The 25,206-nt window shown below is 43.9% G+C and overlaps 1 protein-coding gene across 2 annotated transcripts in view; it reads left to right on the forward strand.

The window, feature by feature from the left end:
• Positions 1-1,135: 1,135 nt before the first annotated feature.
• The window catches only part of LOC137346103 (butyrophilin subfamily 1 member A1-like), a 48,880-nt gene continuing 24,809 nt past the window's right edge, over positions 1,136-25,206 (forward strand). Inside the window, exons 1-4 of one of the 2 annotated variants that reach the window (XM_068009399.1) lie at positions 1,137-1,391; positions 10,619-10,721; positions 19,570-19,653; positions 23,361-23,708. In XM_068009399.1, the coding sequence (XP_067865500.1) occupies positions 19,596-19,653; positions 23,361-23,708 (406 nt within the window). In that variant the 5' untranslated portion in view covers positions 1,137-1,391; positions 10,619-10,721; positions 19,570-19,595. Of the gene's footprint in view, positions 1,392-10,618; positions 10,722-19,569; positions 19,654-23,360; positions 23,709-25,206 lie in introns of both variants that reach the window. The other variant, XM_068009400.1, reaches the window with a different exon arrangement.

Consider the following 25,206-nt stretch of genomic DNA (forward strand, 5'->3'; position numbering starts at 1 on the left):
AGAAGGGGGCAGAGAGGCGGGGAGGGGAGGCGGCGGGGGGGGGGAGACAGGTAAGTGGGCAAACAGGGAGAGAGAGAGAGACTGTATCAGAGAGAGAGGGGGGTCAGAGGGAAAGGTGACAGAGGGAGGTTGAGAAGGGGCAAAAGAGGAGAGAGAGGGAGAGAAGGTGGGAGAGAGAGAGGGAGAGAAGGGGGGAGAGAGAGAGGGAGAGAAGGGGGGAGAGAGAGGGGGACAGAGAGAGAAAGGGGGAAAGAGAAAGGGATAGCAGAAAAGAGGGTGGGGGAAGAGAGAGAGAGACAGAGGGAAAGAGGAACAATGGCGGTTGGGGGGGGGGGGGGGGGGGAGTGCAGAGAGAAAAAGGGAGGGCGGAAAGAGAGTGATCAAGATCACTCCTGACAGAATAACATCTGTCCAGAATACTCTGCATCACGACAAGAAATGTGCAGGCAAACATTGACTACTTGTGCAAACAAAAAAATGCCAGGTATCTCACTAAATACATGTCAAACAGTGACCAGAAAATAAGTTTAGTCTTCTCATCAAAAACTTCTTCACACAAATGCACTTGTGTTGGTGTTTTCATTAATATCAAAATACATTTTAATGCCTTTATCTTTACAAAATTGTCTGACTGCCTCCTCCCCAAATATTGTATGACACAAATTGTGATGTGCCCTCCTCCAAGCCACACAGCATTCTGATTTGGAACTATATTGCCGTTCCTTCATTGTCGCTGGGTCAAAATCCTGGAACTCCCTTCCTGACAGCACTGTGGGTGTACCTACACTCCAAGGACTGCAATCGTTCAAGAAGGCAGCTCACCACCACCTTCTCAAGGGCAATTAGAGATGGGTAATAAATACTGGCCCAGCCAGTGACGCCCATTTCCCATAAACTAAGGAAAAAAAATTACAGGGATCAGAGGGTCTGATGGATAAAGCTAATAATATGATTTAAGTTAAGCAGTTTCCTTTGTTTTTGCTTCAATTCTTTATTCGTGCTTTTCAATAAAAGAGACAATTTTGTTCCGTTTTTCTTTTTCTCTTAATAGTTTCATGCAGAAAAGCTGATTTGGAGGTTTAGATACCCAATGACACCCATTTACTGACCAGTCTTTTACACAGTTTCACTTTCTCGGTTCCGCCTTTTTAATCTCCATTTTGTACAGACTTAACATTTCGCTGGTTTCTCCCCCGAGTGGCTGCTGTTTTCCTTCCTGCTCTGAGTTCACATTAAAGAGAGAGACTCACTCTGATCCAGTTTATTACCAAGTGTTTACTGTGTCCAAGTTACAAACTCACCGAAGCTGAGTGGGGACAAGTTGCCGACAGGAAGTTCTGGGTGAGGAGGGACCCTGCAGATGGAAAGCGGCTGCTCAAAGTGTTAAACAGGTCAGTGGCTTCAGGAATATTTTACCGCACCGGGAGTTGAGTGAGAATCACTGGGTCAAACAGTTCACTTTGGGATTTATCACCGGTGAGTGAGTGTGAAACCCGGTGTCCTGTCCTGCCCTTCAGGGCGGCTCCGGGAGGAGAAGCTTCAGATCTTTACCTGACCCAAGGGGCCGCCCCGTTCAGGAAAAGGCGGGCGGGGTTTCTGCAGGGACTGAGATGGGAATGGTTGTCTCCTTTGGCCTTGTGGAATTGCCTGTTACTCACTGTAATGTGCTGGAATTCTTCTTCACTGGGCTGTGCGGCTTTAGATTGGATCAAGTCCAGTAGGAAGTGAGATTTTCTGTTAAATGGGTTGCAACATCCAATTACTGGGCAGATGTCGGCTTTCTACAATACAGAATTAAAGTGACAAATAGAGCAGAATTTCCTTCTACCAGCTTTTACTTTTATTATCACTTGTATGTGTCAGTGCTGAGCAGATGCCTTGTCCCATAGTCAGCATTTCATTTCCAGACTTTATTTGGTACATGGGATTTGGGTGTTGTTGACAAGATTAGCATTTATTTCCCATCCCGAATTGCTCTTGGAAGGTGTTGGTGAGCCATCTACTTTAACTGCTGTTGTCCAGCGCCATGTGGGAATTTCAGGACACTTTGTACGTCCTGGGAAATCACATGTAAGAAGTGTCTCCAGCTGCTTTAGCTTGAGCTCAGGATTTTCAAGCTTGAGGGGCAGTTGGAATGCTGTGGGGCATCAGGGAGCAAGAGAGTTTCCTGGATTGTACGTTCCAGAAGGTGGTTATCCCACAGGCAGTAGGAGGTGGGTGCTATCCAGAACAGGCAAGAGGTACAGGAGTCTTCGGGGTGTGTACCACTCTCAAACCCAGGTACTCAGCTTTGGAGACTGCTGGAAATGACAACACCTTGAAGGAGTGCAGTCCAGTCCAGGGCAGCAATGGGTATGGAACTGTAGAGGAGGGAACAGCAAAGTGCATAAATGCAGTTGTTATAGGTGATCCCATAGTCAGGGGGACAGATAGGCATTTCTGTAATCATAACCATGAGTCCTGTATGCTAGTGGTGTTCCCCAAGGGTCAGTGCTGAGACCACTGCTTTTTTTATTTGCTAGTTATAAATGACTTGGATTTTGGAATACAGAGTAGAATCTCATAATTCGCTGATGACACCAGACTTGGAGGTGCGGCAAACAGTGAGGATGTTCTGAACCACCTGCAACAGGACATAGATAGACTAGCAGAATGGGCAGACAGGTGGCAGATGGAATTTAATACTGACAACTGTGAGGTGATGCATTTTAGCAGAAGGAATAGGGAGAGGCAGTATAGACTTGATGTCACAGTTCTAAAGAGTCTGCAGGAACAGAGGGATCTGGGAATGTGGTTTGTGGCAGTTCATGCTACACCCAGAACAATGATAACTAGAGAGATTGAAAGAGAGTCAGACAAAGATCCAGAATTGAATGGAATCCAAGCTGGAAATTGGGAGAATTTCCCATTCAGACCATACATTGTCAAATGAGATGACCTGTGCACAGTTGGGAAGTGTATTCTCAGAGGTAACAGACTTTTGGTGCCACAAAAGCTTAAACCTAGACTGGTGATGCCAGCTCATGAGTGTTACTTAGGAGTGGTTGGCACTAAGCAAAATTTACGAACATAGTATGGTGGTCAGGGATGGAGAAAGATCGGGAGCAGTTTGTCAAAACATGTCATGGATGTCGGACCCAATCCACTAGAATCAGTACACAACACACTGTTACCGACTAGACAAGGAGGATGTAGCTGTTGACATCTTCCATTGGTAGAGTCTGAATAGTGGTGATTTGATTATTACAGCTAATATTATGAATATGTGGTAATGAAATCTACAACGGTAGAGAAAACAGTGTTTGCATTGACTGAAATATTTGCAAGGCATGGTCTATCAGTCATTTTGTATTCAGACAATGGGCCTCAATTCATTTCACAGACCTTTTGCAGATTACATGCAAGTCACAGGTATTCACCATCACAGAATAACACCGAAATGGCTACAGGCAAATGGAGAAGTGGAAAGACAAAACCAATCCTTCGAGATAAAAGCAAAATACTGCGGATGCTGGAAACCTGAAATAAAAACGGGAAGTGCTGGAAAAACTCAGACGGTCTGGCAGCATCAGTTCAATTCCCCGCCTTCTGCCTGTAACCCTGCACATTCTTCCTTTTCATATAATTGTCTAATTCCCTTTTCAATGCATCAATTGAACGTGCCTCCACCACATTCTCAGACAGTGCATTCCAGACCTTAACCACTCGCTGCTTGAAAAAGATTTTCCTCATGTCACTTTTGCTTCTCTTAGCAAATACCTCAAATCTTTCCCATCATAGTGTGTATAGTTGCTCTATACATGGCCACATATGACAACATCTCCTTCCAGTCTTTACCCTCAGCCTGAGCAATCCTCATCCATTCTTCTGAGGACTGGAGAGAGAAGCAGGGTTAACGTTTCAGGTTAGTGACCCTTCAGAACTGGCAGATATAAGAAATGTAAAAGATTTTAGGCAAGTAAAGTGGGGTGGGTCAAAAGGTAACAAAAGGGAAGGTATTGATAGGACATGGTCACAGAATAGCTGACCAGAAGGTCATGGAGCAAAGGCAAACAATATGTTAATGGTGTGCTGAAAGACAAAGCATTAGCACAGCTACAGCCTGCCGGACTGAACATTGATTTAATAATTTCAGAGCATGACAGGTCCCCCCATTTCACTTTTATCTTAATTTTTTTTTTGTGTTTTAGTTTAGTTTGTTCAGTTTGTTTCTACTATGCCGACCCACTGTTTTTTTTTTCATGTTTGTGCTTGTGGCTGTTCAGTTTTCAGTCCATTAACACCCTATCTGTACTAATGCTTTGTCTTTCAGCACACCATTAACATATTGTTTGCCTTTGCTCCATGACCTTCTGGTCAGCTATTCTGTGACCTTGTCCTATCAATAATTTCTCTTTTGTTATCTCTTGACCCACCCCTGCTTTACTTGCTTAAAATCTTTTACATTTCTTATATCTACCAGTTCTGAAGAAAGGTCACTGACCTGAAACATTAACTCTGCTTCTCTCTCCAGTCCTTAGAGGAATGGATGAGGATTGCTCAGGCTGAGGGTAAAGACTGGAAGGAGATGTTGTCATATGTGGCCATATATAGAGCAACTATACACACTATGATGAGAAAGATTTGAAGTATTTGCTAAGAGAAGCAAAAGTGACATGAGGAAAATCTTTTTCAAGCAGCGAGTGGTTAAGGTCTGGAATGCACTGTCTGAGAATGTGGTGGAGGCAGGTTCAATTGATGCATTGAAAAGGGAATTAGACAATTATATGAAAAGGAAGAATGTGCAAGATTACAGGCAGAAAGCGGGGAATTGAACTGAGAGAATCACTCTTTCAGAGAGCCAGTGCGGACATGATGGGCTAGTGTGCTGGGAGTGGAAACAGCGGTTACCGAACTTCAGATAGATTCAGGGTTCTGTAGTCACATGGACAAATGTGAGTTAATTAAGGAAAGCCAGCATTGATTTCTTAAGGAATAATCATGTTTAACTAACTTGCTGGAGTTTTTTGAGGCAGTAACAGAGAGGGTTGATGAGGGCAATGCTGTTGATGTGGTGTACATGGACTTTCAAAAGGCATTTGATACAATGCCACACAACAGACTTGTGAGCAAACCTGTAGCTCACGGAATAAAGGGGATGGTAGCAACATGGATACGAAAATGGCTGAGTGACAGGAAACAAAGAGTAGTGATTAGTGGATGTTTTTTGGGCTGGAGGAAGGTTTGTAGTGGAGTTCCCCACGGGTCAGTGTTGGAACCCTTGCTTTTCCTGATATATATTAATGACCTAGTCCTTGGTGTACAGGGCACAATTTCAAAGTTTGCAGATGGTATGAAATGTGGAAGCATTGTGAACTGTGAGGAGAATAGGGTAGAACTTCAAAAGGACATAGACAAGTTGGTGGAATGGGCAGACAGGTGGCAGATGAAGTTCAATGCAGAGAAATGTGAAGTGATTCATTTTAGTAGGAAGAACATGGAGAGACAATATAAGATAAAGGTCAAGTCTAAAGGGGGTGCAGGAGCAGAGGGACCAAGGTGTAATGCGCATAAGCCATTAAAGGTGGCAGGACAGGTTGAGAGCGCGGTTCATAAAGCATCCAGTATCCTGGGTTTTATTAATAGGGGCATAGAGTACAAGAGCAAGGAAGTTATGTTGAACTTTACAAGACACCGGTTCGGCCTCAGCTGGATTATTGTGTCCAATTTTGGATGCTGCACTTGATGAAAGACGTGAGGGTATTGAAGAGTGTACAGAAGAGATTAGTGAGAATGGTTCGAGGGATGAGGAATTTCAGCTACGAAGATAGATTGGAGAAGTTCGGACTTCTCATTTAAAGGTTCTTCACAAAAATGCACATTTGTTCTTTTGATAAATTAAATTTTTGATGCTTTAATCTTACCAAATTTGTCTCACTGGCCTGCTATGTACGACAAATATTGTAATGTGGCCCCCCCACCTAATTAGGTTGGAGAGAGAAAGAGAAAAAGAGAGAGGAGGGGGGTGGGGCATGGGGCAGAGAGAGAGAAAGAGGGGGGCAGAAAAGGAGGGAAAGAGTGATCACGATTACTGCTGACTGAATAACATCTATCCAGAATACTCAGCATGACGACAATAAGTGTGCAGGCAAACATTGACTACTAGCGCAAGCAAAAAAATGCCATGTATCTCACTAAATACATGTCAAACACAGTGACCAGAAAATAAGACAATAATTTAGTCTTCTCATCAAAAGCTTCTTCACACAGAAGAAGCAGAGAAAGCAGCAACAGCCAAGGTCATGGCACCACGGAGGGCTCTGCTGCACAGCAGGGTTGGAAGAGCTATAGTGATAGGGGATTCTATCGTAAGGGGTGCAGATAGGCATTTCTGTGGCCACAAACGAGACTCCAGGGTGGTATGTTGCCTCCCTGGTGCTAGGGTCAAGGATGTCTCGGAGTGGCTGCAGGACATTCTGAAAGGGGAGGGTGACCAGCCAGAGGTCCATATTGGTACTAATGACATAGGCAGGAAGAGAGATGAGGTCCTGCAAAGTGAATATAGGGAATTAGGTAGAAGGTTAAAAAGCAGGACCTCTAGGGTTGTAATCTCAGGATTACTCCCTGTGCCATGTGCTAGTGAGGGTAGGAATAGCAGGATTAGGCAAATGAATGCGTGGCTGAAGAGCTGGTGTAGGCGGGAGGGCTTCAGCTACTTGGATCATTGGGATCTCTTCTGGTACAAGAAAGACAGGTTGCATCTAAACTGGAGGGGGACCAATATCCTTGCGGGGAGGTTTTCTAGCGCTACTCTGAAGGGTTTAAACTAGTCTTGCAGGGGGGTGGGACCCAAAGTAGTAGTCTCTCAGATGAGATAGTTGAGGCAAATGTAGAGGTTAAAGCAAGCAAGTCCAGTAGGCAGGCCGGGCAGGGGCAGGACAGGGAGCGTGGAAGGTCTGGGAGGCTAAACTGCATTTACTTTAATGCAAGAAGCCTTACAGGTAAGGCTGATGAACTCCGAGCATGGATCGGTACATGGGATTGTGATATTATAGCTATTACGGAAACTTGGTTGAGGGATGGGCAGGACTGGCAGCTTAGTGCTCCGGGGTGACAGAGGTGGAAGTAAGAGAGGAGGGGGAGTTGCACTATTGATTAGGGAGGACATCACAGCAGTACTTAGAGAGGATATCCTGGGGGGAATGTCCAGCGAGGCCATATGGGTAGAATTTGGAAATAAGAAAAGGGTGATCACCTTGATGGGATTATGCTATAGGCCTCCCAATAGTTAGAGGGAAGTGGAGGAGTATATATGCAGGAAAATCACAGATAGGTGTAGGATTTATAGGGTTGTAATAGAAGGTGATTTTAACTTCCCTAATATTGACTGGGACTGCCTTAGTGCTAAGGGATCAGATGGGGAAGAATTTAAGTGTGTCCAGGATAGATTTCTGAAGCAGTACGTGGATGGCCCTACTAGGGAAGGGGCTACACTCGACCTCCTCTTAGGAAATGAGGATGGGCAGCTGGTTGATGTGTCAGTGGGGGAGCACTTTGGGACCAGTGACCATAACTCTATTAGCTTCAAGATAGTTATGGAAAAGGATAGGACTGGTCCTCAGGTTGAAGTTCTAAATTGGGGGAAGGCTAATTTCGATGGCATCAGACAGGAACTCTCAAAAGTTGAATGGGAAAGGCTGTTTACAGGTAAAGGGATGTCTGGCAAGTGGGAGGCTTTTAAATGTGAGATAGGAAGAGTTCAGGGCCGGCATATTCCTGTTAGATGGAAGGGCAAGGCTGGTAAGTTTAGGGAACCTTGGTTGACTGGGGATATTGAGGGTCTGGTCAGGACAAAGAAGGAAGCATATGTCAGGTATAGGCAGCTGGGATCGAGCGAGTCCCTCGAGGAGTATAGGGGATGTAGGACTACACTTAAGAAGGAAATTAGGAGGGCGAAAAGGGGCGATGAGATTTCCCTGGCCGATCAGATAAAGGAAAATCCTAAAAGATTCTATAAGTATATTAAGAGTAAAAGGGTAGCGAGGGAGAGAGTAGGTCCCCTTAAGGATCAGTGTGGCAATCTATGTGTGGAGTCACGGGAAATGGGCGAGGTCTTAAATGAATATTTCTCGTCCGTATTTACCGTGGAGAAGGTCATGGAAGCTGGTGAGCTCAAGGAAGGGAACATCGATATCCTGGAGCATATCAACATTACAAATGAGGAGGTGTTGGAGGTTTGAAGCACATTAAGGTGGTTAAATCCCCGGGGCCTGACCTGGGATTACTCCTGACTGAATAACATCTATCCAGAATACTCAGCATCACGACAATAAGTGTGCAGGCAAACATTGACGACTTGTGCAAACAAAATAAAAATCTATCTCACTATGGGAAGCAAGGGAGGAGATTGCTGGGGCCCTGGCAGAGATTTTTGTATCATCGTTAGCCACGGGTGAGGTACCGGAAGACAGGAGGATAGCTAATGTTGTGCCTTTATTTAAGAAGGGCAGCAGGGATAGGCCAGGGAACTACAGGCCGGTGAGCCTTATATCAGTGGTGGGAAAATTATTGGAAGGGATTCTGAGAGACAGGATTTGTATGCATCTGGAAAGCCATGGGCTGATTAGGGATAGTCAGCATGGCTTTGTGCGTGGGAAATCATGTCTCATGAATTTGATTGAGTTTTTCGAGGAGGTGACCAAGAGGATTGACGAGGGCAGGTCGATGGACGTTGTCTACATGGACTTTAGCAAGACCTTTGACAAGGTCCTGCATGGTCGGCTGGTCCAGAAGGTTGGAACACATGGGATCCAGGGTGAGCTAGCAAACTGGATACAAAATTGGCTTGGTGATAGGAGGCAGAGGGTGGTAGTGGAGGGTTGTTTTTCAGATTGGAGGCCGGAGACCAGTGGTGTGCCGCAGGGATCGGTGCTGGGCCCTCTGTTGTTTGTCATATATATTAATGACTTGGATGTGAATGTAAGGGGCATGATTAGTAAGTTTGCAGATGACACCAAAATTGGTGGTATAGTGGACAGTGAAGAAGGTTGTCTAAGGTTACAACAGGATATAGATCAACTGGGAAAGTGGGCAAGGGAGTGGCAAATGGAATTTAACGCAGACAAGTGTGAAGTGAGTGATGCATTTTGGGAAGATAAACCAGGGCAGGACATATACAGTGAATGGCAGGGCCCTGGGGTGCAAGTACATAGTTCCCTAAAAGTGGCAACACAGGTAGACAGGGTGGTGAAGAAGGCGTATGGCATGCTTACTTTCATCGACCGAGGCATTGAGTGCAAGAGTTGGGACGTCATGTTACAGTTGTACATAACGTTGGTTAGGCCGCATTTGAAGTACTGGGTGCAGTTCTGGTTACTGCACTACAGGAAAGATGTGATTAAGCTAGAGCGGGTGCAGAAAAGATTCACAAGGATGTTGCCTGCTTTGGAGGGCTTGAGTTATAAAGAGAGATTGGATAGGCTGGGTCTGTTTTCCCTGGAGCGAAGGAGGCTGAGAGGGGACATGATAAAGGTATATAAAATGAGAGGCATAGGTAGGGTAGATAGCCAGAGTCTGTTTCCCATGTTAGGGGTGACTAAAACTAGAGGGCATAGATTTAAGGTGAGAGGGAGGAGGTTTAAAGGGGATCAAAGGAGTAAATTTTTCACACAAAGAATAGTGGGTATCTGGAATGAGCTGCCTGAGGAGGTGGTGGAGGCAGGAACAGTAGTGACATTTAAGAGGCATCTGGACAGGTACTTGAATGAGCAAGGCATAGAGGGATATGGAATTAATGCAGGCAGGTGGGATTAGTATAGATAGACATTATGGTCGGCATGGACGCGGTGGGCCGAAGGGCCTGTTTCTATGCTGTACGACTCGATGACAAATGCACTTGTGTTGGTGTTTTGATTAATATCAAAATACATTTTAATGTCTTTTTCTTTATAAAATTGTCTGACTGCCCCCACCCCACCCCACCCTACCCTATGTAAGACACAAATTGTGATGTGCCCTCCTCCAAGCCACACACCATCCTGACTTGGAACTATATTGCCGTTCCTTCACTGTCGCTGGGTCAAAATCCTGGAACTCCCTTCCTAACAGCACTGTGGGTGTACCTACACTCCAAGGACTGCAGCCGTTCAAGAAGGCAGCTCACCACCACCTTATCAAGGGCAATTTGGGATGGGTAATAAATACTGGCCCAGCCAGTGACGCCCATTTCCCATAAACGAATGTAAAAAAAATTACAGGGCTCAGAGGGTCTGATGGATAGAGCAAATAATATTATTTAAGTTCAGCAGTTTCCTTTGTTTTTGCTTCAATTCTTTATTCGTGCTTTTCTATAAAGGAGCCAATTTTGTTCCGTTTTTCTTTTTCTCCTTACAGTTTCATGCAGAAAAGCTGATTTGGAGGTGTAGATACCCAATGAAATGCAATGACACCCATTTCCTGACCAGTCTTTTACACAGTTTCACTTTCTCGGTTCCGCCTTTTTAATCTCCATTTTGTAGAGACTTAACATTTCTCTGGTTTCTCCCCCGAGTGGCTGCTGTTTTCCTTCCTGTTCTGAGTTCACATTAAAGAGAGAGACTCACTCTGATCCAGTTTATTACCAAGTGTTTACTGTGTCCAGGTTACAAACTCACCGAAGCTGAGTGGGGACAAGTTGCCGACGGGAAGTTCTGGGTGAGGAGGGTCCCTGCAGATGGAAAGCGGCTGCTCAAAGTGTTAAACAGGTCAGTGGCTTCAGGAATATTTCACCGCACCGGGAGTTGAGTGAGGATCACTGGGTCAAAGGGTTCACTTTGGGATTTATCACCGGGGAGTGAGTGTGAAACCCGATGTCCTGTCCCGCCCTTCAGGGCGGCTCCGGGAGGAGAAGCTTCAGATCTTTACCTGACCCGGGAAGCAGGCGGCCGCCCCGTTCACGATAATGGGAAAAGGCGGGGGGTTTCTGCAGGGACATGAGATGGGAATCGTTGTCTCCTCTGCCCTTCCTGAACGAATACTGGGATTTATATGTTCACAGCAGCGACTTCCTCTCAGTAATGTCCTGGGATTCCCTGTTCCTCTCAGTAATGTGCTGAGATTGCCTGTTCCTCTCTGTAATGTGCTGAGATTCCCTGTTCCTCTCTGTAATGTGCTGAGATTGCCTGTTCCTCTCTCTAATGTTCTCTAATTCCCTGTCACTGGGTTGCGCGGTTTTAGATTGGATCGAGTCCACAAGGAAGTGAGATTTTCTGTTAAATGGGTTGCAACATCCAATTACTGGGCAGAAGTCGGCTTTCTCCAAAACAGAATTAAAGTGACAAATAGAGCAGCATTTCCTTATACCAGCTTCTACTTTAATTATAAAAGCAAAATACTGCGGATGCTGGAAATCTGAAATAAAAACAAGAAATGCTGGAGCCACTCAGCAGGTCTGGCAGTATCTGTGAAAAGAGAAGCAGAGTTAACGTTTCGGGTCAGTGAAGAGTCACTGACCCGAAACGTTAACTCTGCTTCTCTTTTCACAGATGCTGCCAGACCTGCTGAGTGGTTCCAGCATTTCTTGTTCTTATTTCTACTTTTATTATCACTTGTATGTGCCAGTGCTGATCAGATGCCTTGTCCCATAGTCAGCATTTCAGTTACAGACTTTATTCAGTACATGGGATTTGGGCATTGCTGGCAAGATTAGCATTTATTGCCCATCCTGAATTGCTCTTGGAAGGTGTTGGTGAGCCATCTACTTTAACTGCTGTAGTCCAGCGCCACGTGGGAACTTCAGGACACTCTGTGCGTCCTGGGAAATAATTTTTAGGAAGTGTCTCCAGCTGCTTCAGTTTGTGCTCAGGGTTTCCAAGCTTGAGGAGCAGTTGGAATGCTGTGGGGCATTAGGGAGCAAGAGAGTTTCCTGGTTTGTACGTTCCAGAAGGTGGTTATCCTACAGGCAGTAGGAGTTCAGGGTAGTATGTGGGTGGTTATTCAAAAGAGCAGGAAGAGGCAGGAGATACAGGAGTCTTCGGGGTGTGTACCACTCTCAAACCCAGGTACTCAGCTTTGGAGACTGCTGGAAATGCTGAAGGAGTGCAGTCCAGTCCAGGGCAGCAATGGGTATGGAACTGTAGAGGAGGGAACAGCAAAGTGCATAAATGCAGTTGTTATAGGTGATCCCATAGTCAGGGGGACAGATAGGCATTTCTGTAATCATAACCATGAGTCCTGTATGATAGTGGTGTTCCCCAAGGGTCAGTGCTGAGACCACTGCTTTTTTTATTTGCTAGTTATAAATGACTTGGATTTTGGAATACAGAGTAGAATCTCATAATTCGCTGACGACACCAGACTTGGAGGTGCGGCAAACAGTGAGGATGTTCTGAACCACCTGCAACAGGACATAGATAGACTAGCAGAATGGGCAGACAGGTGGCAGATGGAATTTAATACTGACAACTGTGAGGTGATGCATTTTAGCAGAAGGAATAGGGAGAGGCAGTATAGACTTGATGTCACAGTTCTAAAGAGTCTGCAGGAACAGAGGGATCTGGGAATGTGGTTTGTGGCAGTTCATGCTACACCCAGAACAATGATAACTAGAGAGATTGAAAGAGAGTCAGACAAAGATCCAGAATTGAATGACATCAGGCACCAAGCTGGAAATTGGGAGAATTGCCCATTCAGACCATACATTGTTAAACAAGATGAACTGTACACAGTTGGGAAGTGTATTCTCAGAGGTAACAGACTTTTGGTGCCACAAAAGCTTAAACCTAGACTGGTGATGCCAGCTCATGAGTGTCACTTGGGAGTGGTTGGCACTAAGCAAAATTTATGAACAAAAGTATGGTGGCCAGGGGTGGAGAAAGATTGGGAGCAGTTTGTCAAAACATGTCATGGATGTCAACATGTCAGTAGACCCAATCTACCACATCAGTACGCAGCATACTGTTACCGACTGGACCATGGGAGGATGTAACTGTTGACTTCTTAGGCCCACTTCCGTTAGCAGAGTCCATACTAGTGGTGATTTGATTATGACAGCTATTATTATGAGTATGTGGTAATGAAGTCTAAATGGCAGAGAAGACAGTGTTTGCATTGACTAAATATTTGTAAGGCATGGTCTATCAGTCACTTTGTATTCAGACAATGGGCCACAGTTCATTTCACAGACCTTTGCAGATTATGTGCAAGTCACAGGTATTCACCATCACAGAGCAACACCTAAAAGGCCACAGGCAAATGGGGAAGTGGAAAGACAAAACCAGTCCTTAGAGAAATAGATAAGGATTGCTTAGACTGAGGGTAAAGATTGGAAGGAGATGTTGTTGTCATATGTGGCCATGTATAGAGCAACTATACACACTATGACGGGAAAGATTTGAAGTATTTGCTAAGAGAAGTAAATGTGACATGAGGAAATACTTTTTCACGCAGCAAGTGGTTAAGCTCTGGAATGCACTGTCTGAGAACGTGGTGGAGGCAATTTCAATTGACGCATTCAGAAGGGCATTAGACAGTTATATGAAAAGGAAGAATGTGCAGGCTTACTGGTAGAAGGCAGGGGAATGGAACTGAGGGAGTTGCTTTTTCAGAGAGCCAGTGCGGACATGATGGACAGCAGTTTCCGACCTTCGGATAGATGCAGGGTTCAGTAGTCACATGGACAATTGTGAGTTAATTAAGGAAAACCAGCATAGATTTCTGAAGGGATAATCATGTATAACTAACTTGCTGGAGTTTTTTGAGGAGGTAACAGAGAGGGTTGATGAGGGCAATGCTGTTGATGTGGTGTACGTGGACTTTCAAAAGGCGTTTGATCCAGTGCCACACAACAGACTTGTGAGCTCATTGAATAAAACGGACAGTAACAACATGGATACGAAAATGGCTGAGTGACAGGAAACAAAGAATAGTGGTTAATGGATGTTTTTCGAGCTGGAGGAAGGTTTATAGTGGATCCCCAGGGATCAGTGTTGGTACCCTTGCTTTTCCTAATATATATTAATGACCTAGTCCTTGGTGTCCGGGGCACAATTTCAAAGTTTCCAGATGGTACGAAACGTGGAAACATTGTGAACTATGAGGAGGATAGTGTAGAACTTCAAAAGGACAGTGACAAGTTGGTGGAATGGGCAGACAGGTGGCAGATGAAGTTCAATGCGGAAAAATGTGAAGTGATTCATTTTGGTAGGAAGAACATGGAGAGACAATATAGAATAAAGGGCACAATTCTAAAGGGGGTGCAAGAGCAGAGAGATCTAGGTGTATATGTGCAAAGGTCATTAAAAGGTGGCAGGACAAGTTGAGAGAGCAGTTAATAAAGCATACAGTATCCTGGGCTTTATTAATAGAGGCATAGAGTACAAGAGCAAGGAAGTTATGTTGAATTTCTATAAGACACCAGCTCGGCCTCAGCTGGAGTATTGTATCCAATTCTGGGCACTGCACTTGAGAAAGAAGTGAGGGAATTGGAGGAGAGTACAGAAGAATAGTTCCAGGGATGAGGAATTTCAGTTATGAAGATAGATTGGCGAGGTTTTCCTTGGAGAAGAGAAGGCTGAGAGGTGATTTGATGGAGGTATTCAAAATCATGAGGGGTCTGGACAGAGTAGATAGAAACAAACTGTTCCCACTCGTGAAAGGATCGAGAACGAGAGGACACAGATTTAAAGTATTTAAGAGAAGCAAAAGTGACATGAGGAAAAACTTCTTCACACAGCGAGTGGTTAAGGTCTGGAATGCGCTGCCTGAGAAGGTGGTGGAGGCAGGTTCAATTGAAGCATTCAAAAGGGAATTAGACAGTTATATGAAAAGGAAGAATGTGCAGTGTTAAGGGAAGAATGCAGGGGAATGGAACTGAGGGAATTTCTCTTTCAGAGAGCCAATGCGGACATGATGAGCCGAATAACCTCCTTCTGCACTGTAACGATTATGTGATTCTGTGGGTTTTCCGGCAGGCTAAGACTTTCTTAAAACCCATCCGAAAACCCCAAATCTGCCCTGAGTTCCGAAACCGCAGTTCCCTCTCCCAGCATATGTCAGCTCTGAAACTGACATTGCAATTTAGAAAAAAATCTGACCTGCCACAAAGCTGCTCTGCTGAGCATTCCCACTCTCCACAACTGTCAGAAAGAGAGAAGGGCGACACAGAGAAAGAGGCGGAGGACAGAGAGAAAGGTGGGGGACACACCGAGAGGGGAGGTGGACAGAGAGATGGGGGAACATGGGTGGGGGGGGGGGGAGAGAGAGAGAGGAGGGAGAGAGCGACAGTGATCAAGATCATTCCTGACAGATGGACATCTATCCGGGATACTCCACATTGCTACAACAAGTGCGCGGACCAATATTGACTACTTGTGCAAGCAAAAAAACTACCAGGTGCTCACATAGTGATGAGAAAATAGGTCAATAGATTAATCATATTTAAAGGTTCTTCACAAAAATGCACATTTATTGTTGTTTTGATTAATCTAAATTTTTGATACTTTAATCTTACCAAAATTGTCTCACTGGCCCCTTATGTACGACAAATATTGTAATGTGGCCCCCCACGTAAAAAAATTGGGCACTCCTGTTCCGAATAGTGTCATCAGAACTTTTATACCCACCTGAGAGTGCAGCTAGGGGCCTCAGTTTAATGTCATATCTGAAAGATGGCACCTCTGACATTATAGCACTGCTTCAGTACTGCACCGGATGTCAGTCAAGATTGTTGTGCCTAAGTCCTGGAGTAGGGTTTGAACCCACAACCTCTGATTCAGAGGTGAGAGTGCTAAAGAGAGAGAGAGAGAGAGAGAGAGACTAAATCCAGGCATCACTTGTGCTGAGAGATCAAATCTAGGGACCCACTAATACCTAGAGTATAAAATCAGAATCTGAGTGCCTCAGTCTGGGCGATTGTCATGGTGGTGAAACCATCTCTAGTGAAGGAGAAAGCTGGGTAATGGGTGAAGATATCACGGTGGAATCAGATGGTGACTGGCGGGACCTGCACAATGATTGGATGGAATCGGTGTAACACCCGGATCTGCTTATTCTTGGGCCAAAATCCCAAAGTGCAATATCACTCCTGCTTTTTCCTGTGAGAAATCTAGTGATGTGGAAGAAGGGAGGAAATTGGACTCGCACCAGAAGAAGATTCCTTGAATGAACAATTCATGAATATGTTCTGTGAATTTTCTGCATGCAACAAAAACATACAATGCAAAAAGGCACAATGTCATCAAAAGAAACCTTGAAAGAAGCCAGAAGCCAAATACTTTGTTTGAACAGAATGCAGCAAGAAGATTGCCATGGGAAGGAGGTACTCCTCTCTTCCCTCCTTTCAGTTTCCTCCTCAATCTTGAGGACCCAGAGAGAATGTTTACAAGGTGGGTGCAGCAGTGAGTGTTGTGCAATTGTGATTTATTGTTAATATTCACTAAGGCTGTGGCTCAGTTAGTAACACTCTCACCTCAGAGTTACAATGTTTTGGGTTCAAGTCCCATTCCAGAGAATTGAGCACAAAAATCAAGGCTGACACTCCAGTGCAGTACTGAGGGAGTGCTGCACTGTCGGAGGGTCCGTACTGAGGGAGTGTTGCACTGTCGAAGGGTCCGTACTGAGGGAGTGCTGCACTGTCGGAGGGTCAGTACTGAGGGAGTGCTGCACTGTCGGAGGGTCAGTACTGAGGGAGGGCCGCACTGTCAGAGGGTCAGTACTAAGGGAATACTGCACTGTTGGAGGTGGAGAGAGCAGGAGCCTGGAGTTGGGGGGGAGCATCTCCTATTGGAGGTGCTGTCTTTTGGGTGAGACGTTACATTGAGGCCCTGTCTACCCTCTCAGGTGGATGTAAAAGATGCTATAGCAAAGAAGGGCAGGAGAGTTATCCTTGTGTCCGAGTCAACTAATATCACCAAAACAGATCATCTGGTTATTATTGCACCAGCTGCTTGTGGAAGCTTGCTGTGTCCAAATTGGCTGTCGCATTTCCTGCATTACAACAGTGACTTCAAAAGTACCTTAGTGGGTATAAAGTGCTTTGGGACATCCAGTGGTCATGAAAGCGTTATATAAATGCAAGTCTTTTCGAGCACTCAAAACCCAACTGGTTTAATCCTATCTTTTTTGGGTAAAAACTTTCATCCTTATTGGTTATGGCCCAGATATGACTCTAATCTCACACCAGTGTGGTTCACTCCTAACTACCCTCTGAAGTGGTCTGGTTCAGTGGTTCTCAAGCTGGGGTCTGCGGAGTGGGAGGGCCGCAGAGACCTTCCAGGTGGTCTGTGATGCAAGTCCAGCCTTACAAGTAGATGATGTGGGCGACTGCTCAGGGCGCCATGGTCAAGAGAAAGTAAATGAACGGGGGTCTGAGGCGTGCTCTGTTCCACTCAGGCTCCTACTCTCTGCCTGCTCCTCTGGTGCTGTCTCCGAGCGCTGCTCCCCTGGTACTCCTGCTCTCCATGTGCTCCTTTTTCCGTGCTCCTGCTTGCTTCAGGCTCTTAATTTCCCTCTATGCACTTGCTCTCTCTCTCTCTCTCTCTCTGCTGTGCTTTCCCACTGGTCCTGCTCTCTCCCTGCTCTCTATGTTCTGCAGTCTCTGGGTTCCTGCCCCTTCAGTGCTCTTGCTCCTTTCAGTGCTCCTGATCTCTCTGCTCATGCAAAGGGTAGACAAACCCTGCACTGATCTCTAAGTAAATTCCTGTTTTCTTAAAATCATTATTAAAACGGGCTTTACATGCAGCACTTTCATATTATGAGTATTATCATTTAGGTGAGTGTGGTGTGGGGGGTTGCTAATTCATTTGAAAAGGGATCCTTCAGCCAGAAAGGTTTGAGAATGACTGGTCTCACCATCCACTCAGTTTTATCAAATCATGACCAGTGTTTCAAGCCAGCCTATCGCCATCTTCCCAGGACAACGAGGGATGGACAATAATTCACTTGCCTGTGATCCCATGTCCCAGGAATAAAGTACAAATAGAACAGTTGTCTGACAAGTCAGGAGTACAGGAAATCAAACCAGTCAGGTTCATTCCTGATTAGAATGGTAGGTGGCTCAGTGTCACACCCATTCTAACTTTCTGCCTTTTGTAATACTCCAACTAAGTGAAGTTTCTGGGTCTGTTGCAGACTATTTCCAATGGCTGAAGGATCAAGAACATGGGTGATAGATGTAAGATAAATGTAAGAGATGTAGAACCAAGCAAGATAAATTTGTTTACATTTGGAGCTGTGAGGCTGTGGAATTCTCTTCCAGGATTAGTGCTTGAGGTACAGAGTGATAAGTGGTTCTCCTGCTCTGACCCAAGACAGGTTCAGTGCAGTCAAAGGGCTGGAATTCAAGAGTTGATCGGAGCTCAGAGAATAACGATGATACAGCTTTGAAATATATTCATACAGTCTTCACTTTATTAACTCAATTAATGGGGATGATCATTTAAAGAGCAACTTCTGTGCGATTCCACACAAGAGCAGCCAAACACTACTTGTTGGAATCGAGTAACCATCATCAATGTGTTAATTCACTGAAAAGTGAAAGTTTTCATGGAGTAGCTGTTGTGAACAGGCTGATTCCTTACAGATCTGTGGGGAAAAGGCGGAAAATCTTCCAGCAGATTGTCTGAAAGTAAGAGATGAGCGCGGAATATTCCTTATTTTCGGTGGTAGGTTTTATTCCCAGTGAGATTGGACTGTTTTTGTTAATGGTGAAAGGTCCTGATCAAATACAAGGAGTTGAACAGGGAGCTGCTGGAGATTGTCCAGTGAAACAGTGAAAACTTTCTAAAAGTCTCTAATCACAGAACCCAGTTCCAGACACTGTTCCGATCGGGATAAGGGAACGGGAGGGAGAGAACATTTTAGACATTAAACTGTCAGAGGTCAAACACAGCAACCAGGAAGAGAGACAGAAGTAAAAAGGAGGAACATAGTCTTGTGACAGCCATTAAATAAAACCTCACCCGCTGGGGTTTATATTTAAAATCAAATCATTCAACCTGAGAGTTAATTGCGGCGTCTCCTTTCTTAAATAAAGCTTTAATTGAAGAGCTTCTCCTGTGCTAAAAGCAGACTCCGATTCCACTCTTTCACATTCCCAATTTTCTGAGCTCCACCTTTGGCAGTAGTGACTTCAGCTGCCTGGCACTGAAATTCACTCTGGAATTCCCTCCCTAAACCTCTCCACCTCTCCTCCTCTCCTCCTTTCTCATCTTCCTTAAATCCCATCACTTTGACCAAGCTTTTGCTCAGTTGTCCTAATATCTCTTTATGTGACCCTTCACCTTGGTTTCTCCATTAAAAGGACACTCGCCCTGTTTTTTTAAAGCATATTTTCTCTTGTGTGACACAGTAAATGTAATAATCTGTAAGATCAGGAATGTGAAAGCTGAATTCTGTTAATCTGTAAAGTAGAATATTTTCAGAGTTATTGAATAAATTCATAGTATTTGGCCAGAATGTAGTTAAACCTATGATGTGAGACTTTTATATTTCACCAGAAAATTGGTAGAAGTGACACACAGCCTGTTTAATAATGATATGTTAATACAACACAATGTTAATAGAACATAATATTTATAATATAATGAGGGATGAATTGATTTTCTGTGTATTCAGGGATGTTCTGCTAAGATCTCACAAAGATGGAAGGAATTTACCTCATTGTGCTTTTACTCTTTGAGGTTCCGTGCTCCATGTGTGGTAAGGAATATTAACATTTATTCATTTAATTACATTTATAGATAATAATATGCAATGTACAACATAGTATCTGCTGTGAAGGTGGAACTGTCTCTCTTCAGATTACAAATGAAGTAAACATAGGCTGTTTCAGAATTTAACTGTGGTTTGATCAGTAGACTTGTTTTGGTAAAATGCTCCTCAGTTTCAGACTGGAGGTTAGAAAGGCCGTTCAGGAGAAACTGCATCTTAAGATTCTTCTGCAGGTGTAACAAATGCACAGAGTCTGACATCTGCTTGCAATGAAGTAGTAATATTCCAGGAACTATCCTGTTTTAAGATTTCAGACTCTACCTGGAAGGAGAGGGGAGGAGTTGGAAGGGGAGACGATGAGAACATTCGTGTACCATGTGTTGAAATGTTACTATTGAGGTAAACCTAGCTGACAGGGTTTAAAATTACAGGTTAGCAGGGCTGCCGGGTGTTTATTACGTTTCATATAGATAGCTACTCCCATCGTAACAATCACGGTCTCTGATCACTTCCTTGTATCACTCTCCACCCACCCCCTTCCATGTCCCAACTATTCCTCCTCTGTATCCATCCCTGGATAAAACTCCTCCCAATTCACTTACAACTGTATTTTTAAAATCCTACCTGTTCAGCCTTTGGCCTCCATTCGTCACAACATTTCTATAGCTACTGATTTGTTCAAACACACATTCACCTCCCATCCTTGATGCCCTAGTCCCCAGTAAAACCATTACTCTCTCTCACCCTGGCCATTTCCCCTACACAGCCCTCATCTCCACTCCCTTAAGTCCAAGAGATTCAGACTTGAATGGAAACGGTGGACAACTGGTTTTGCCATTCACCAACAGATCTGACTGGAGCACATGAAACACTATCAGGTCTTGCTGTTGTCTGCTAAAACTGCTCACTATTCCAGGATCATCCTGGAATGTAAAGCTAGCCCCTGCCTGGCTTTTCTTTACTGCAAACCATCTTCTTAAACCCCTCTCCCCTGTCTCCTCCGCCCTGTCTCCAACAATAAGTACAAGGAGCTCATGGACCTTTCTGTCACCAAGACTGAGACCATCCAATCAGCTGCCTCTGCTGCTTCCGTCCCTTTCACTCACCCACCAGCCCAGACTTCTCTGAAATTCCCCCCTTCCTTAGCTCCGAACTCCCATCTTTCTCTAGTTTCTCTCCTGTCTCCCCTCGTGCCCTTTCTGAGCTCATCTTCTCCATGAGACCCACCTGCTGCTCCCTCGACCCTATTCCCACTAAACTGATGACCACCCAACTTCCCCTCCTATGTTAGCTGATATTGTTACCGGTTCTCTATCTTCAGGTGCTGTCCCTCGCTCTCCTTTAAATCTGCTGTCATCACCCCTCTCAAAAAAACAACTCTCGCCCCCTCTGTCCTTGCAAACTACCATCCCATCTCCAACCTCCCTTTCCTCTCTAAAGCTCTTGATCGTGTTGTCACCTCCCAAATCCATGCCCATCATTCCCGGAACTCCATGTTTGAATCCCTCCAATCAGGTTTCCGCTCCTGCCACAGATTCCAAATAGCACTTATCCAAGTCACAAATGACATCCTGTGTGACTGTAACAAAGGTAAACTTTCCCTCTGACACAGTTGACCACATCATCCTCCTCCAACACCTCTGTACTGTTGTCCAGCTGGATGGGACTGCACTCACCTGCTTCCATTCTTATCTGTTTAATCGTAGCCAGAGTATCACTTACAATGGCTTATCTTCCCACTTTTGCACCGTTACCTCTGGTGTCTCCAAGAATCTGTCCTTGGCCTTTTCCTGTTTCTCATCTACATGCTGCCCCTTGGTGACATCATCCAAAAGCACAGCATTAGTTTTCACATTTATGCTAATGATACCCAGCTGTACTTCACCACCACCTCTCTCAACTGCTCTCCTTCACTGTTGGTAAATTATCAGACTGCTTATCTGACATCCAATAATGGATGAGCAGAAATTTCCTCCAATTAAATATTTGGAAGACTGAAGCCATTGTTCTCCGTTCCCACTCCCCACTCCAAACTGTTCCCCAGCTACCGACTCCATCCCTCACCCTGGCAACTGTCTGAGACTAAACCAGACTGTTCAGAACCCTGATGTTATATTTGACCCTGAAATTAATGAACCCCCACCATGGAACCCGACGTTGGGCTGAGAAGAAGATCCGACCCTTTAAGTCTAATTGCTGTTAGTCATCATTGGGTAAGGTTCATTTAAGGATTCTTCATCATCAGCAAGGCTACTGATTTACAGTTTCACTGCAATTATAGACATAGTCATGGAAATTCAGCTAAAAAATGACGCTGCTCCCACAATACAAATGCAATTTGATTTATTCAATCACTGTAAATCACTGACCCTGATGATATACTTGATGTTACATGGGATAAAACAGTATTTTCACTCTGAGCAATGCCACTGGAGAGCTGATGTTGACATATTTGCTCCACTCTTCTGAAAGTCTCTCCTTCTGCCCACATTTGTTGTTAATCATGTTCCTGTTCTACAGTCGCCAAGTTCCTTTCTCTCCCTCGACTTCTTCTCTCTCATGAATTCTGCTCTCTCCCTTTCCTGCTAATCAATAGCTGAACATAACACACAACATGGGCGGCGCAGTGGTTAGCACCACAGCCTCACAGCAGCATCGACCCTGGTTCAATTCTGGGTGCTGCCTGTGTGAAGTTTACAAGTTCTCTCTGTGTCTGTGTGGGTTTTCGCCGGGTGCTCCGGTTTCCTCCCACCACCAAAGACTTGCAGGTTGGTAGGTAAATTGGCCGTTGTAAATTGCCCCCAGTGTAGGGAGATGATAGGGAATATGGGATTACTGTAGGGTTAGTATAAATGGGTGGTTGTTGGTCGGCACAGACTCGGTGGGCCGAAGGGCCTGTTTCAGTGCTGTATCTCTAAATAAATAAATAAACTAACTGATAGAAGTGTGCAGAATATCTCTCTCTGTAACATAAAGGATTATAGAATAATTTAATAGGTGTGCTTTCCCTTTAACTGTACATGGGCATATAAGCTAGGTTGACACAGTGTCAGGGACGCTGTCTTTCAGATCAGATATTAACTGAGATCCTGTCTGCCTCAGACCTCATGGCATTATTCAAAGAAGAGCTGGGCATTTTCCTGGTTTTCTGGCTAACACGTCACTTTCAACTAACATCACCAAAAACAGTTTACTTGGCCATTAGTTCATTTTCCTGTTGTTGGAATCTTGTTTTCTATCAATAGGCTGCTACACATGTTCCAGCTATTGTACACTTCAAAAGTAATTCAGTGGTTAGAAAGTTATTTACAACATCCTGAGGATGTGATCAATAACTATATAAATACAACTTTTTTTCTCATCCTTTCTTCCTTTCTCTCTCATATACTTAGATATGCACAGAAACTTTGAATTAAAAAACGAGAATCTCCCAAATTACTAATTTCTGCTTGGTATTAAAATAGAAATATTGATTAACTGAGTTCATAATGTCCTTTGTAAAAGCATGATTTTAAAATATGTCTTTTTTCCAACAGCTTCATAGAATAATAGATTTTGTCTTCTGTTCAAATTAAGCAGATTTCTTCATAATTGTTTAATTAAGATGGGATTCTAACAACAAAACTCATTTTTAAGTTTAATAATCAAGACATTTCCTGAAGTTGAAATCATTTCATCAGACAATAATTCCACAGGTAAATTCACCGTGACTGGACCAACTCATCCTGTTGTAGCCATTGTGGGTGAAGATGCTGTATTGGAATGTCGGCTTGTGCCAGATCTATCTGCCAGTAACATGGTGGTGCGATGGCTCAAATCAGACCTTGGTTCAGCAGTCCACGCGTACAGAAACGGGGAAGATGACACTGCTGCTCAGGATCATGATTACAGAGGAAGGACTGAACTGTTTAAAGATGAACTGAGCAAAGGAAATGTTTCTCTTCGAATAAAGAATACGAGGGTGTTTGATGAAGGGAAATACATTTGTTCAGTTGATGATGAAACAGATTTTGAAGAAACTGTGATTGAGTTGAAAGTTGGAGGTTAGTGAACACATCTATTTACAAACTAATAACATTAAGAAAAAATAATGTTTTTTAATCTAATCTTTTGGTCAAAATCCAAGTCTTTTTGAAAAAAATAATTCTTCACTCCCTGTTATAATATTTGTTCACTGGTGCATTTGATAAAGAAAATGCTTCCAGCACAGATTGGTCATCAAGAGTATTCAAAAAGAAACTAAGGGATGTTCAAATTCAGGGCATTTGATTTATAATTCTTTAATTAAATCGGAATACTAATGACAGTCAAATTTTAGATTTAAGAGATTTCATTAAGTTAAAGTAATTCCATTACACAAGAATTCATGACATCATTACTGGTTTTATCCCAGACTGTGTGGAAAATGAAGACGTAGAAAGTAAGTTTGATTAGTTGCTTTCAGTGCTGTCTTCGAATGTGATTTATCCTCCATTTACCTAATCTTTATATTCTGCTCATTAATGTTTCACCTGTTCTTAATTTTTATAAACAGTATTTGTTACACTGTGTAAGTTTGGTCTGCCCTCCAGGCTGACTAATGAAATAATTAGGGAGTAAGTTCCTTCTTTTGAGATGTTTTAAGGTACTTTGTAAACCAACATTAAATTTTTAAAAAGTGATAACTCTTATTAAAACAACTTTGCACATTACTGGTTGGAAAGGGTCCTCATCAGACACCTACATGAGTGGTGGTTACAAAATGCTTTTATCCATTCAGTCACTGGTGATGTTGATGACATTTAAACATTTGACAGGACCATGATCATCACCAGGTTGAATATCCATGGCAGCAGGAAACACCACTTTTCAGAGCCTCTCAGTCCTGAAGGAAGTGCTTAGTCTGCTTCCTACAGTAAAGTCACACTGCCTGAAGAGAGAAATCAACTGGATCCTGCAGTGAGTCTACTAGAGTCACCTGATCACAAGTTGTAGTGTGATGACGAACTACTTGGTCCCCATTTTTACAGATACTGGTCATGACAGAGATAGTGAAAAGTCTCTTCTTTTATCTTGACTTTCTTCACAATGACATGCTGCTGTACCTGTTGAACTTGTGTCCCCCATGTGATGTCACAGAGGGAGTTCACTTCTTTACCAGGTGTTCACCTAATTCAATACCATTGATACTAGAAAATGTGTTCTCCTCAGTAGGGATTTCAACTACACATATCCTGGTCTTGATAAACATGGATCATTGGTGGAAAGGTTGAGGGACCTGGTTAAGTTTTTCACATTGCTGGACATCTGATGGTATCACCATCCTGACTGCTGCTCTTTCATGTAAATGAGGGCTGGAGCCAGTTGGAGCAGTCAGTTGAGAATCAATTGCTTTTTTGCATTTCTTGAGTGTTTGCTTCCTGCATGCTGCCTTCTGGGATGAACCCATTCATGGCGCTGAAATATTCTGATTATATCATTCAATAACAGTAAATTAATCATTCCCATGGGTTAAAGATTGTTCACAACAAATGTTATTTTCATTATGTTCTATAAATAAAA

This window comes from Heterodontus francisci, chromosome 29 (assembly GCF_036365525.1).
Source record: "Heterodontus francisci isolate sHetFra1 chromosome 29, sHetFra1.hap1, whole genome shotgun sequence".
In the NCBI taxonomy this organism is placed as follows: domain Eukaryota; kingdom Metazoa; phylum Chordata; class Chondrichthyes; order Heterodontiformes; family Heterodontidae; genus Heterodontus; species Heterodontus francisci.